General features: G+C 47.4%; 2 protein-coding genes across 4 annotated transcripts in view; one reads left to right on the forward strand and one right to left on the reverse strand.

The window, feature by feature from the left end:
- SIL1 (SIL1 nucleotide exchange factor) overlaps nt 1-1,122 on the forward strand; it is a 196,460-nt gene extending 195,338 nt beyond the window's left edge. For all 3 annotated transcript variants that reach the window (XM_054568382.1, XM_054568385.1, XM_054568383.1), the window contains exon 10: nt 610-1,122. In XM_054568382.1, the coding sequence (XP_054424357.1) occupies nt 610-966 (357 nt within the window). In that variant the 3' untranslated portion in view covers nt 967-1,122. The remainder of the gene's footprint in view (nt 1-609) is intronic.
- Nucleotides 1,123-12,547: 11,425 nt separating this feature from the next.
- Nucleotides 12,548-15,558, reverse strand: part of CTNNA1 (catenin alpha 1) — a 170,358-nt gene continuing 167,347 nt past the window's right edge. The window contains exons 17-18 of the mRNA XM_054568386.1: nt 14,484-14,618; nt 12,548-13,678 (exon numbers count right to left, since the gene is read on the reverse strand). Coding sequence (XP_054424361.1) covers nt 13,391-13,678; nt 14,484-14,618 — 423 coding nt within the window. The 3' untranslated portion in view covers nt 12,548-13,390. The remainder of the gene's footprint in view (nt 13,679-14,483; nt 14,619-15,558) is intronic.

Raw genomic sequence — 15,558 nt, forward strand, 5'->3', positions numbered from 1 at the left:
GTAGCGGTGTAGATGCTGTGTTAACAATTGGCATTGAAGCTCACATTGTTGGATGTGCTTGTGTGCTAGCCAGTGCCTGCGGTTTCCTGTTGTTTTGAGTCTTCCCAGCAGTCCTGAGGGGTTCTATCATCTCCATGTCAGACATGATGACATTGGGTCTTAGGGAGGCTAAGTGCCAGCCCAAGTTCATTCAGCTCTCAGTGGTGGAACAGAAATTTGAACCCAGTCCATCTGCCTCCACACTACACTGCTGGACTAAATTTACCATGCTCTTTAGGAATTATTCAGTTAAATTTTATTCTTCTAGACCCTGAATTCCTCAAGGGCAGGGACCATGCCTCCATCATCATTTCTCCAGCATCTGGCACATTGCACAGTTGTTTTGATGAATGGATGGATTGACAGATAGGTGGATGGGGGAGCATTTTGAGGCCATGAATCCTGCTGACCTTCTCCCATTAATGGCCTTTAAGGCCCAAGGGTATGAAGGAAGAGGATTTCAACTCACAGATTAACCATGTGTCTTCGTAACTGAAGGGCAAAGCTGACCGCTCTCTGTGTGTTCTTTCCTCCCACCCCATCCTTCGCACCTGGCCTTGTGGATGGCAGATGTTTGCTGAGGAGGAGGCTGAACTGACCCACGAGACGCCCCCAGAGAAGCTGCAGCAGTATCGCCAGGTGCACCTCCTGCCAAGCCTGCGAGAACAAGGCTGGTGTGAGATCACTGCCCACCTGTTGGCACTCCCTGAACATGATGCCCGAGAAAAGGTGCTGCAAACACTGGGTGCCCTCCTGGTCACCTGCCGGGACCACTACCACCAGGACCCTCAACTCAGCAGGATGCTGGCTAGCCTGCAGGATGAATACCAGGTACTCGCTGCCCTGGAGCTCCAAGATGGCGAGGATGAGGGCTACTTTCGGGAACTGCTGGGCTCAATCAACAGCTTGCTGAAGGAGCTGAGCTGAGGCTGCTCCCAACACTGGACTGGACTGGAACGCTGCTAATAAGGCTGAGAGGTACTAGCTTGGGTGGGTTCTTCAGGGGGCAGCAGGCAGGTTGGAGGACTTCCCTACTGGGCATCATCTGGGAAGTGCTGGGTTGGCCATTAAATGGAGGCATGAAGGCCATTATCTGTCTGTCTACTGTGTGTCTGTGCAGACTGGGCTCTGCCCTCTGCTAGTTAGGTGGGTCAGTGTGTGGTAAGTCCCAAAGGGCCGCTAGTGACATGCCGCATGGTCAGCTCAGGGCATCTAGTCACAGTCCCCATCAGGAAGGATCTGGGATAAGAAATTGGAAAACCCTGGCTGGGACCTAGTTTTTACCACCCAGTTAGCTATGTGACCTGGGGAAGCCACTTTACTTCCCTGAGTCTGTTTCCTTATCTGTCAAAGGGTTGTGCCATTAAATGAGCACATAGAGGGGGGGCACCTGACCCCCGTGCTTGTTCTTCCCCACCCCGTTATAACGGGAGGTCTGGGGATCATCTCCCTGCCCCCTCTGTCCTGTTCCCAAGTAATAGCTCCAAGGCCACTGGCCCTGGCAGAGGCCTGAGGGCATCAGCACATGTGAGGATGCTGTGTCATCCCAGACAGCGGACGGGGCCTGACGGGTGGAAGGATGCGGGGGTGGCTTGCTGCCCTCTGGAGCCTCACTTTGGGAGAGGGGTGATCTCACTGAAGCTGGTAGTGGGAGCCCAGGCCTGCCTCTCTGTGCCCTTGCCTCTCTCCCGTGTCCATGCTGAGTTGGGCAAAGCCCAAGGAGGAGGCCTCAGAGGTAGGGGAGCAGCCAAGTCTGGCAAGTCCCGGCCCCCACCCCAGAGAGACTGGGAGCCTGCTGCAGGTTGCCATGGCAACCCCAGCTCTTGGCCTTCCTGATTTGGATTCTGGTGAGTTTGTTTATCAGCCTTTCCCAATGCACCAGAGGCTCATTCCTGCTGCTCAGGCAGCCCCTCCCAGCCTGCATGTAGAAATATCCTCATCCTGGCCTTGCATACAGAAATCTCAACCTCACTGAGCTGAGGGGAAACTGAGGCCCAAAGAAACTTGGAGTAGTGGGTGGCTTATATCCCTGCAGTCCCTTTGCTCAGCCTCAGACCTTCTCTTGACTACTTCATGCCACAACACGCAGGAAGTTTGGGGGAGGGCTCTTGCCAGCATAGAGCCCTCCCAAAGAGGTAGGAGGAAGCAGGAGCCTGTTTCGCCAGGGCAGGGAGCCTCAGGGTTTTGGCAGAGTGGGGATCAGACCCAAAGTCTATCGAGTGTTGGATACTGCCTCACTGCCTTTAAAATCTGTCGATAGCTTTCAAAGTACATTTTATAGATGAGAAAATCACAGCTCAGAGAGGCTAAATGATCTGCCTAAGGTCACACAGCTTGTGAGTGGCAGAGCTGGGGTTTGCTGGGCTTGAATGTGCAGCTCAGGAGCGAATCGTGTTTAATTTGACAGGCCATGATGAGAGGGCCAGGAGAGATGACAGAGCAGCTGTTCTACGGGAGAGCAGGGCAGGCTTCAGAAAGGAGGCACTAGGGCCTGGCTCAGCCAAAGTCAAGAGTCACTTTAAAGATGGGGTTGGCAGAGTCTGAAGGGGGATTTGAGAAAGGAGGAAGGTGACGCATGGGGAGGTGGGGAGAGCTTTGGTTGGGGGCTGAGTCTGATCTGGGCCTCATCCTGGCAGAGGTGAGCGTTGAGGCCGTGGGAGCAGGTACACTATGAGCAAGGGCCGGCAGGAACGTGGGGAGTAGTGGGGGGTACTCTGTGAGATTCTGGGGTACTACCAGGCTGAGGCTGGGGATCCCCAGAGCCCTTGAGACCTTGGTAATCACCAGGGTCTGATCTGGGATATGGGAAGGGGTCCCTTTGGAAGGAGTTACACTAGTAGAGGCCTGATTGAGGATCTCTCACACCCTCTGGGATGCTACAGAAGGGGGACTCTGGGCCATGAGCTCTTAGGTGGAGGCGGTCCCTGGGGCCGAGGAAAGAGCATCTGGCGTCCTATGAGGGAAGCCAGTTCAGTGGGACCACTGGGCAGTGGGACTGCCTCTGCCCCCCTCCTCACTCTGCATACAGACCAGGCATCTGGAATGGTGAGGTGTGGTCTGCTGGATAAGCTCATTGGCCTCATCCAGATTCAGGCTGGACCTCTGACTGCCTGGTCCTGGGCCGTCTAGCAGAACCCCCTGCTCAGGCTGCTTGGGTGTGGGTTCTGGTTCCAGTGGTTCATCATTGATTGTTGTCTGCAGGTTTAGAAGGAGACCCTCTCTGCCTCCCCGAGTGCTATCCTGGGAACTGTGGCCAAGGAATGTGGCCTGGGTTTGAAGTTAGGCAGGAAACAGTAATGGAGGAGTCATAGCCATCAGTACTCGGGGTGATGTGACTTCTTCCTGCCAGAGCCAGCAGGCTGCTTTCCTCCCTCACCCCTCTCACATTGTGGGGCCACAGGGCTGTTGGCCTTTTGGAAGGACTGGCTGAGAGCTGTGACTTGCTGACACCTCATAGGCCCTGCCTCATTGTTAGTTCTTTGCTCCTGTACTGGGCTGAACCAGGCCCTCTGTGTGGAAGGATGACAGGAATGGGGAGTGGGATGGTCCCCCATCCCATCACTCAGCTCTCTTGGTTTTTAATAATTCACTTGTTCATTCATTCTTTCATTCAAATTGTATTTACTGAGCACTTACTCAGTGTTAGGCCTCAGAGCTCTGAGATCAGTAAGTAACAGGCCTTACTGTCAGGCAACTCACAGTCTGGTGGGAGAGGCAGTTATAACGTGACGTGTCCTGAACAAGTTGAGGAGGTCAGGGAAGGCCTCCCAGAACCGGTCAGCCCCAGGAACATAGAGGAAGGCCTGAGGTGAGAGAGCGTGGTCTTCCTGAGGAACACACAAGTTCATTGTAGCTGGAAGTGATGGGCGTGAGGGGCCCAAGGTGAAGCCACAGAGGTCAAGGAGACCACGTTCTCCAGTGCTTTGCCAGCCTTGCCGAGGAGTATACCCAGATCCTAATGGAGCCAGGAGCCAAGGGAGGGTTTTGGGCATTCTCCTGGCTGCTTCTCACTCATTCACAAATTCATTGACAAAACAAATCTGATTTAGGACTAAGTAGGAGCCAGGCTCTGTTCCAGGGCAAGAAATGGTAAGTACCGGGGAGGGGCAGACCATGACCAGTAAGTATACAAGAGTGCTAGAGCCATGAGGAAACATAAAGCACGAGAAGCAGTTAAGAGTATTAGGGAAGGCCTCCCTGAGGAGATACAGTGTGGACAGAAGGAAGCAAGGCAGCAAGGCTGTGAGTCATGGGGATCAGAGGAAGGGCTTTGTAGACCAAGGGAATAGCAGATGCAGAAGCCCTCAGGCAGGAGTATGGGGAGGGGGGTGGTTTGGCCGTGGGGAGGGGTTGGAAGAAAAGGAAGAGTCCGTGGCAGGGGGAAGAGTAAGCGAGAGGGGAAGGGCAGATCTCGGAAGCCGTAGTGAGGATGGAGGTTTCTTTGAGAGTGGAGCCATGGAGAGTTGTGAGTGGAGGAGAGACTCGATGTGACTGACATTTTAACAGGATCATTTGCTGTGGTGACAAGAGAAGACAAAGAAGCGAGGACAGAAACAAGAGCCCAGTTTAGGGTCTACTGCAGAATCAAGGTGAGAGTTGAGGAGGTTTGAATCAGGGAGATGGTGATACAGAAGGCAGCATGGCAGTCAGACTCTAGGTATGTATGTTTTTTAAATTTTATTTATTGATTTGAGAAAGAGAGAGAGACTGTTATATATAGAGAGATACTAATTTGTTGTTCCACTTATTCATCCATTGGTTGATTCTTGTATGTGCCCTGACCAGGGATTTAACCTGCAACCTTGGCAAATTTTGGATAATGTTCTAACCAACTGAGCTACCCAACCGGAGCTCCCAGATATATTTTAAACATGGAGCCGAGAGGACATGCTGACTAACTGCATGTGGCTTATGAGTAAAGAAGGGCCAAGGATGAAGCCTCACTTGGGGACTTGAGCAAATGGTTGCCTGGAGGTGTTGTTTCCAGAAGCAGGAAGAGAGAAGGGTAGAGATTAAGACTTCATGGTAGACATTGTTTTGGATGTAGTTTTATTGAGATGTCAGTTGGACATTCAAGTGTAGAGGTTGAGTAGGTAGCTGGAGAATCAAAAGCCTAGGGAAGACGAGGTCACAGGTGAAGACAGACATGGAAGGAGTGTGTGCTGGAGCCAACTCGTAGCAGCCTGTAAGCCACATGGGTCTCAGAAACATTGTGAGCTGGTTATTAAACACAGCCATTATTAAAAATTAAATTATGTAAACTTATAATTAATATTTTTAAAAAGCAAAAGTAATTTCTAAAAATTAGAAGAGCACATTAAACTCATAGAAAGCATAAGAAAAGGAAATAATAAAGAGCAGAAACGAATAAAATTGAACACAGAATACAAGAAATCAATGAAATGAAAATATGGTTCTTTGAGAAAAGACAGAAATTACCAATATCAGGAATTAAAGAAGTGATATCACTGTAGACCCTATAGGCATTAAAAGGATAATTGAATACTATGAACAAATCTAGGTCCATAAATTTTTTAAAGATTTTATTTATTTTTAGAGAGAGGGCAAGGGAGGGAGAGAGAGAGAGGGAGAGAAACATCAGTCTGTGGTTGCCTCTTGTGTGCCCCCTACCAGGAACCTGGCCCTCAACCCAGGCACTTGCCCTGACTGGGGATCAAACTGGCGACCCTTTTGTTCGCAGGCCAGCACTCAGTCCACTGAGCCACCCCAGCCAGCGCTAGGTCCATAAATTTGACAACTTAAAAGAAATGATGGACCAATACCTTGAAAAACACTGTCTTTCGTTGCATTAGTTTTCTATTGCTGCTATAACAAATTAGCAAGAGCTTAGTGCCTTAAAACAACCCAAATTTATTATCTTACAGTTTTATAGGTTGGAAATGTACAGTGTTCACACTGTAAAAATCAGAGCCATCATCAACAGGAAGGACTGCATTCCTTCCTGTCAGTTCCAAGAGGATCTATATCCTTGCCCTTTTCAGCTCCTAGAAGCTGCCTGCAATCCTTGGCTTGTGGACCCTTTCTCCTTCTTCAAAGCCAGCAAAAGCAAGTCCAGTACTCATATGACTCACTCTCCTGCCTACCTTTTCTACTTTGAGGCCCCTTATGATAACTTTGGCCCCACCTGAATCATTCAGAATAATATCCTTATTTTAAAATCAGCTGATGTGCAACCTTAATTCCATCTGCAACCTTAACTCCCCTTTGCCATGTAGCATAGCATATTCCCAGCGTTCAGGGAGTAAGAAGTGGGTATCTTTGGGGAGCCATTATTCTGCCTCCCACAAATACCAGTTACCAAAAAGCTTAATGAAGAGTTCAGAAATAGACCCATACAAATACATTTAATTGATTTTTGACAAAGGTGCAAAGACACTTCAGTGGCAAAAGGATAATCTTTTCAATAACTGGTGATGCAGCAACTGGAAAGTCATACTTTAAAAACTTTAAAAATATGTGTATTCATTTTAGAGAGGGAAGGGAAAGAGCATGCTAGAAACATTGCTTGGTTGCTTCCCATACACACCCAACTGGGGATCGAACCCACAACCTAGGTATGTGTCCTAACCAGAAATCAAACCCTCAACATTTTGGTGTGCGAGATGGTGCTCCAGCCAACTGATCCACGCTGGCCAGGGCTGGACAGTCGTATTTTGAAAAACAAACCTTGATCTATGTCTATCATGTTATACGGAATTTAACTAGAAAGCAATCATAGACCTGAATGAAAAATTATAAAACTTTTAGAAGAAAACAAGAGACAAGTCTTTGTGACCTTGAGTTAGGCAAAGAGTTCTTAGATACAACAACCAAAAGCACAATTCGTAAAGGTAAAAAAAGAAACTGATAAAATTAACTATGTTAAAATTAGAAACTTGTTCTGTGAAAGAAATTAAGAAAATAAAGATAAGCCACAAGCGGGGAGACAATATTTGCACATCACATATCTATAAAAGGATTTATATCCAGGATATATAAAGAATACTCAAAACTCATCAATTAGAAAATAGTCAATCCAGCCCTGACTGATGTGGCTCAGTTGGTTGGGCATCATTCTGCAAAGCAAAAGGTAAAAACAGTTTGCTTCCTGGTCAGGGCACATGCCTGGGTTGCAGGTTCTGTCCCTGGTCAGGGTGCCTGCAAGAGGCAACCAGTCAGTTTTTCTTTCTCACATGGATGTTTCTCTCCCTCTCTCCTTCCCTTCCCCTCTCTCTAAAAATAAATAAATAAAAATAAAGAAAATAGTCAATCCAATTTTAAAAAGGCAAAAGATTCCAAGATATTTCACCAAATAAATATAAATGACAGATGAGCATGTGAAAAGATGCTCAGCATTATTAGTTGTTGGGGAAATGCAAGTTAACACCACAACAAGACACTATACTACACACTTACTAAAGTGGTTGAAAAACATTAAAAACCTTAACCAAAAACCTAATAGTATCATGTTTTGATGAGGAGGCAGAGCAGCATTGCTAGGAATGCAAAATGATGCAGCCAGTATGGGAAACAGTTTGCTAGTTTCTTATAAAGTTCAACATATACCATATAGCATAACCAGTCTCACTCCTAGCTGTTTAGCCAAAATAAATGACAATCTGTGTTTAACTGCTTATATCAACTCTATTAGTAAAAATAAAAAAAACCACCTGGAAACAGTGCAAATGTCCCTCACCTGGGGAATGGATAGACCAACTGGCCCATCCATGCAGTGCAGCTTTGTTCTGCAGTGGAAATGAATTAACTTGCTGCACACAGCAACCTGTGTGCACCTCAAAGGCACTGATAGAAAGAAGGCAGGCTCAAAAGGCTGTGTGTGTACTGTATAATTCTACTTCTGTGACATTCTGGAAAACGTGAAATTATAGGGAAAGAGTTTGCCAGGGATAAGGGTAGGGCGAAGTTCCACTACATTGGGGTAGCACAAGGGACTCTTCAGAGGATGGTTGATGGAACCGTGCTTTGTCTTGAATGTGCTGGTGATTACACAACTCTCTGCATTTGTCAAGACTCACGGAAGTGTGCACCAAAAACAGTTAATTTTACTGTCTATAAATTAAAAACTTAAAATTTTAAAGGTAATGAATACCCAACTTTCCTAGTTCCTTTACAGTTGACCATTATCTGTGCTCTTGCAATTACTTATGTCTGTTGTATATGGGTAGTGGGAACCATACCCAACAGTATGCACCTATCTTCCCAACTCCACCTTCCAGACGTCATCTTCGTGGCTGGAAATGGGATGTGGTGGGAGTATTTCCACCCTGGTTCTGGGAAATCCTACAAATAAAGGCTTAATTTATTGTTTTGTTGATGGTCTAGACTTAAGAAAGTGATGAAGAAAATGTTTTAAATGTTATAGAATAAGATCAATTAAACTTGCAAGTGGCATCTGTTGATAGCACAAAACACTGAAGGAATTGTCTTACAGTAGTTGACAATTATTACCTGATTTAGCAAAGAAGTCATTTACTGGTGATCAATTGAAGTTCCCACCAGTGTTTTTGTTGTTTCACTTTCATCTTACTTCTTAAGGTAAACACAGGATCAACCAGCATTCTGGTCAGAACCAGACTCATTTGTCAGTTACACCTGTCAGTTGGCTGCGGATGCGGGATTTCAACAGAAATTAACAAACGCCTGTGAGAATCTGTTGGCTATAAAAATTTTACAGTAAACAGTATTGTGTATTTTGTTATATTTGTGAATTGTGTACTACAGTTCCTTTATAGGAGTAATATATGTGTGTGTGTGCGTGCGCGCATCCCCTATCCTGGAGAGCTCTTTCCACATTTAACAGCATGCCACCGAGGTGAAATGAGGTGAGGAGGGGAGGAGTCAAAGGTGGGGGGTGTGGAAATCTAGAGGTGTGAAAGGAGGGAGGGGGTGGCCACCAACTTCATATGCTAATTAGAGGAGGACTTGGAAGGTTTTTGACTTTTTAACTACATGCTTTGTATGCTGATGAGAAAGACCCAAGAGGAAGGAAAACTTGGCAGGGCAGAAATAGAGGGGAAAATTGTGGGGGCAAAATCTTGAGTATTCCAGGATCCAGTGACAAGCCAGGGACCTGCAGAGTTCATGCATCTTAATAGGCAAAGTCCGATACTTAATAGGCATACTCCCGCCCACCTGCATGGGGCAGATCCGGGTGGGCGGGCGTAGGAGGGAGTTGCCAGCTAGTCGGTCGTTAGGGAGAAAGGTTAGGGTGGAGGGAGGGGAGCACAGGCCCCTGCACTGCCCGCTGGAGCTCCAGGAGGGAAGGCCAGAACCTGGGGGCTTTGGAGAGTGTGGGTTCTGAAACCGGAAGGGGTTCCGGCTGCTTGCCAGCTGTGTGACTTGGGTGTAAAGGTTGAGGGATGGTAGTGGTGTTGACACCCCCCAGATTGTAAAGATGAGGTGGGGGATTGTGGGTGAAGGCCTGACATGGGCTCTGGGCCTGCCCAGCACATGGCACCTTCTCTCTTCCTTCAGTGGACAGGTGACCTTGGCCTGGGTGGAGGTTGGAAACTCAGAATCAAGACTGCAGAGGTGAGGTAGGGCCTTTGAAGTATCTGCCCAGGGGCCATAGGAGGCCATGCGGTCTGGTTAGCAGGGCAGGGAGGGCAGTTGCTGCCAGCTGAGAGGAGAGCTGGACTCTGAAGTCCCTGTGTGCAGGTGGTGGCCAGAGCAGGTATGAAGGCCCAGAGTGCCGTGCCGGTGAGGTGCTGTCTTGGATGGAGGTGTCGCTGAGGGTTGTTTGCACAAAGCCTCAGGATGTCAAGGGGAGACCATTCTCTTAGGGGGCAAAGGGGCCGGATTGAATGCTCCCAAGGCAAGGCCAAGTCTCCCTGGTGCTCAGCCCAGGCCACGCTGCTTTATTGTCTGAGAGGATGGAAGATTTTGGCATTTTTGGGTGGGGCCCCTGGTGCTTCCTCAGTTGCCTACCTTTTGCCTTCCAGTATCTTTTAATAGATTGGTTTAAATCAATGAATGGTTTGAATGGTTCAACAACTATTTCTCAAGCACATACCAGCCCTTTGCTGGGTGATGAGGTGAAGAAGACTAAGAGTCTGTTTCATTGGTGGTACTTGGATGATTTTGGATAATACATGAACATTTTTCAAAATGTTATTTTGATGTATATTAGAAAAAAATGTAACTAGCACATCAGACATTTCACAGGTATTGTTTAGGAGGAGGTGCAGTCAAGCAATACTTAGTCTTTTAAGTATATATTGGTATTAAGTTTGGGATGATGATATAGCCAGGACATGAAGTGATGGGCTCACCAGGGAGAGCACGGGGCCCTAGGAACCACTGCCAGGTGGGCAGTGGGCCATGGGTGGCCTAGAAAGGCTTCATGCAGAGGCTTGACTTTTTAGGAGGTGTTTCTGGAAGATTCCTTTGCTACTAGGTAGAAAACGAATAATGGATGCTGGGGGCTGATGTAGGCTGGTTTAGGAAACTGCAGCAATTGCGATGAGGAGTGGAGCCTTGGCCTCTGTGGGAGAGAAGTAGGTGGGAGCTGGGGCCTGCTGGGGCGCTGGGCTATAGGACATCTAGCAAATGCAGCAAAGCAGCTGAGGACAGACACGGATCTGGGGCTCGAGCCTGGAAGACAGCTTTGGAACGTGACAAGTGATGGCAACAAAAGCCATGAGAATGTTCCAAAGGGTCAGCTTGGATCCTAAGAGTTGGAGGTTTGGGGGAGGCAAGTAGAGGAAGGCCAGAGCCTTTTGGGTCCAGCCCCACTGGAGTTCAAGATGCAGTCAGTGCCTTGGGCTTTGGAGAATCGATGAACAAAATCAAGTTTCCTGCCCCTGTGAAGCTTACAGTAGAAATAGACTTGTAAATGTAAAGCAAGTTCAGTGCTATTAAGAGAAGTCATGGTAAGGATTTATCAAAGGTCTTCTCGGTAAGGGGACTTTGGAAGAGACATCTGGAGATCTTAAGAAAGCATAGATAGGTCTCTGAGGAAAGTGCATTCTAGGCAGTGGAACCACAGGAGCAAAGGGCAAGTGACAAAGAATGGTGAGGGTAGAGGCGAGAGGGGGCCAAGAGACCAAATCAGCATTTAGGACTTTGGCTTTTACTGGGAGATGGAAACCACTGCAAGGTTTGAGCTAAGAAAGTGACACAGTTTGACCTGTTTCACTGAGATTATTGTGACTGAATGGGGAATAAGGAATGGGGAACAGGATGATCACAGAAGCTTGATGGGGAGGTTACTGCCATAGTCTGGGTTCAGATGATTGGGGTCTCCTCCCACAGTGTGTGTGTGATTGACAGAATATGGTGGCAGCGATGGGATAGTAGAGGTTTAAAAAAGAAAAACACCGTGGCTCCCACCTGGTTGTGTTCTCCTGGATCATTCCCTCTGGGGAAGCCAATGTAAGCTTCTTTGTGGGAAAACCCACATGACCTGGAACCTGGGCCTGCCAGCAGCCACGTGAGGGAGCCTGGGAGCAGACCCTTCAGCCCACTGAGCCTTCTGAGACAGCAGCCTCCTGAGACCAACTAGAACCTCCCTGTAAGCGGTGTCTGGATTCCTGACCTTCAGAAACTGAGGTAATGTTTCTTTTAGCTGCTAAGTTTCAGAGCAGTTTGTTACACAGCAATATGTATCTAGTGTGATGATGACCAGGTGATAGTAAACAGAAGTGGAAAGTGGTCGTTGGGCCAGCATACATTGTAAAGATAATTTGGAGAGGTCAAGTTTGAGATTAATAATAAATCCATGTGGAGTTTAGTTGGCCTGCAGTTATAAAAGTCAAGTTACAGGGGAGGTTGGCATTTGGATTGTACTTAAAGCCAGGAGTCTGGTTAAAATTGGAAATGAGTAGAGCCAGAGAGGCCCAGGTACTGAGCCCTTGGGCAGCACAACTTCTAATGACTACGATAAGGTGAAGGAACACATAGTAAGACCGAAAACCAGATTGGGGTGTTCTGGAAGGCAAGTGAGGAGCTCCCAGGAAGAAGGATGAGTAAGATGAAGAGCCAATCAATCTGATGCGACAGCTCCCTTCATAGAGGGGACAGAGTAGAGTGGCCAGGATGACCACTGACTGGAATGGCAGAAAGACTGGAAATGAGGAAGACGGCTGATCATACACATCTCCTTAGGGAGTTTTGCTTAAGGTGGGAAGGGACATGGAGCTGGGATGGTTTTTATTTTGGAGGCAGCTGTTATCCAGGTATGACTGTAAGCTGATGGGAACAACTCAGAAGAGAGAGGGGGTGCCATCCATGGAGACTTTCAGGATGCCTCCAAGGTTTCGACCCTCCCTTTGAAGGGTGGACATGTGAATTCCCAAGGTGGGCGTGCAGAGTCCTCCCTGGTGTGCTGGCCTGGAAGCTATGAACGCAGGCTGTGCAGCCCTTGGCTTAGAGCACAGACACAGTCTCCTTGCTGGGACACTGCAGATGCTGTGAGCAAAATCCAGATGTTTCATGTAAAACTTGACTTTTCTAGAAGGCAAAGGAAAATGACTATGGCTTCTTAGACGTGGTTTCAAGGTGGACTTTATTGGGAAAAGTTAGTGTAAAAACATTCAAATTCATAAAATTTAAATAAGACAGTAAAATTATACCTTGTAGCTATAGTAATCGCTATATTAATCACAAATAAGGTAAAGTCTAAATTATTGCCTAAGCAAACACTATTTTGTTGGGCTTCTCTTACAAGCCCAAGGCAGGAAACACTGCAATTATTAGAAGTGAGCCCAATGATGTATTTGCATTTGAAGCTAAAGAAAGGGAAAAAAAGCAACTTTATAATATGTCCTGCAGCAGAGTACATTAGTAATTGTAACCATGCATTAAAATTTTCATTTCATATCATAAAAAGAGTAATCAGTTTTCTTCAATGATACATTATGTTATGAGTTCATGTGGTTTGTCCCTCTCAGGCCCCTTCTAGGAACATTTCTTCTCCTGGAACAGCTTCTTGAGATACCCAGTTTGCTTACCCTGGGTCATCTTTGGTCATTTAATACCAGCCAACCTGCTGGGACCCAGGGCTGGTGGGAGGCCCTTCCCTGAACAAAGGGTGAGTCAGATCTCCCCTTTTCTCAAACCTTAATGCCACACTACACAACTTGGTCAAGAGTGTTACAAATTACTGTGGGATTCTCTTTGGTTATGGAATTTTTATTTTTATTTAAGCTTATAAAAAATATAGCTAAAAATATGCTCCTGAATTCTAAAAGTATTTGTGACTGGCTTAAACACAAATATGTATTCCCTGTGGAATCTAACATGAGTGGTCTCCTTAGCAAATACATTTGAGTGAAGAACAGAGACTGATCTTAAGAGCTCTGAGCTGTGGGTACAGCTGGCTAGGGCAGCCTTAGATGCTGTCCATGGCTCTGAACTCACTGAGGGCCTGCACAGGGTTCACATGCTTCTTCTGAGATGCCCGTTTAATCTTGGTCTGCGTCTCATCCTGTTTCTCTCTCTTCACCAAGGGCTTTTTCTCAGGTGCCTTCATCTTCCAGGACACAGCTGGGAGGTTGAGGGAAGCCATGCCCTGAGACTTCTGGTATTTGGTGGAGGCCACATACGATGCCTTCACCGTCTGTACCACGGCGTTCATCAAGTTTTTGGCAGCCTGGATCAGGGACATGGCGCTGTCCACCTAAGAGATACAAACATGGGACAGTGAAAAGCACAGTTTTGACCTCCAACCCCATGGTTGGGCGAGGAGGGAGCCCCCACTTCTCCCTGTCCAGGGCAGGGCTTGGCAACAGTCCCATTACTAATTAACTCTCTCCCAATAGCTGGCTGCTCTTACCCAAATACCCTGAAAACACCTGTTGCAGATCTTTTGAAAAAAATGTATAAATAGTAACAAAAATCTAAGACATTATCACCTTGCCTGCCCCCACCCCCTTCAACAGGTTTTTATTCACTCAAGTTGGAGGGGTCAGCCGTCGCAGACAGAAACCCACCGCTTTTGGTCCTGCCCAGGAACACTGACCGACATTGTAGCAGGTGAGCAAAGGGTATCAGTATGTACACTAATACAAAGCTTTTTTGAAAGGGAATTAGTGGAGCCCAGCACACAGACTACTTTTGCCCTGCCCCAGGTGACAAAAGGTCAGAACTGTGACATGGTAAAGAGACAAGGGGGGATACTACTCAGGCACTTGGAGAGGTAGAGATTTCAAGAAGTCTTGGTATGTCTTCTGCAATTTTTGAATAGGCTCAATTCTGTGGGGGAAGATAAACAAGTACCTTTTCCCAGTGAGAGGCCAGCTCCGTAATGGCTTCCAGCTGTCACATACCACACAGTGCTAAACAGAACTGCGATTCAGCAGGGAGCAATGGAGGGGCAGCCCTTGGCCTCCAAAGATGAAGAAGAAACTTCAGGGATTTCCACAGCACACTTTCCCAGGTCAGGGCAGGAAAAGAAACCACTTCTTTTCACAGGTGAAACTTACCCCAGAGACCACGAGTTCCCCACCAAGGTTCTGCACCTCAGCCTTGACTTTGCTGCAGATGTTGAGCTGGTGGCAGTAGAGGGCGATGCGCTGCAGGTAGGCCAGCAGGTCCTGCTTGCAGGCCGAGTCTGGACACTGAAGGGCGAGCAGGTTTAGCACAGCACACCCCAGGCCAGACCCAAAGCACCCACCCCCAGGGACTATTTCTAAACCTCTCAAACTAGTTTTATTTCTAAAGCTACCAAGAGGCTTCCTCTTTCCTTGCTGGAGCGAAGGGCATGAGAGACGAGTTACCCAATTACCTGGGGCAGTCACAGCCCTGGGCTACTCTGCTTGGGCTGAGGCCCTAAAGGTGAGAAAAAGCCTCAGCAAGAGCTTGGTTCTGGAGAAAAGTCAAGAATGCTCTGAGCTAGGTAATAACCATCCCAATTCCTCTTCTGCCTTGAGGCACTCTTATCTGTTCGATTATGCTATACACTGTAAATATCTGATGAAAGGAGAGGTTCTCCTAAGGCAAAAATGGAGGAAGAGTAAATCAAAGCAAGAAAAAAAGTACTTGGGGACCGTGAGGTCTTCACTAGGGTAGCTGCTGCCCAATTCCTGTCTTGGTGCCAAAGCTCACGGTCAGCTGAGGAAGCTTTACCCAAAGAACAAAATGCAGAGGACCTCTAACGTATTTACAGCACACGCTTCCCTCTGTGAGAGTGGGCGCAGTGAGTGAGAGGGTGGTATAAAGGGACCCGTAGGCCATGCTGGAAATTTTGAATTTTATCCTAAAGAGCCTACAGGAGCACAGCAGAGCCACATCTAATAGGCATTTAGGACAATCACACAGGAAGACTATTGACAGCTGAGTGGAGAGAGGTGAGGGAAATCAGTAAGGAGAGGCCATAAGAAATAGTCCAGGTGCAGGGTTGTGGAGATCTGGCCTGAGTTGGTGGTGGAAGAGAAGAAAGACTGAATGGGTCAAGATTCTTGGGGCAAGTAGAAATGCCAGAGCTAAGCACTGGATTCCATGAAAGAGGGGAGTCAGGATGAGTTCTGAACCCTTGGCTTGAAGAGTGAGGCGCTGGGA

Source organism: Pteronotus mesoamericanus, unplaced genomic scaffold (assembly GCF_021234165.1).
Source record: "Pteronotus mesoamericanus isolate MK-2021 breed Mesoamerican mustached bat unplaced genomic scaffold, CSHL_Meso_final contig_2, whole genome shotgun sequence".
Classification (NCBI taxonomy): domain Eukaryota; kingdom Metazoa; phylum Chordata; class Mammalia; order Chiroptera; family Mormoopidae; genus Pteronotus; species Pteronotus mesoamericanus.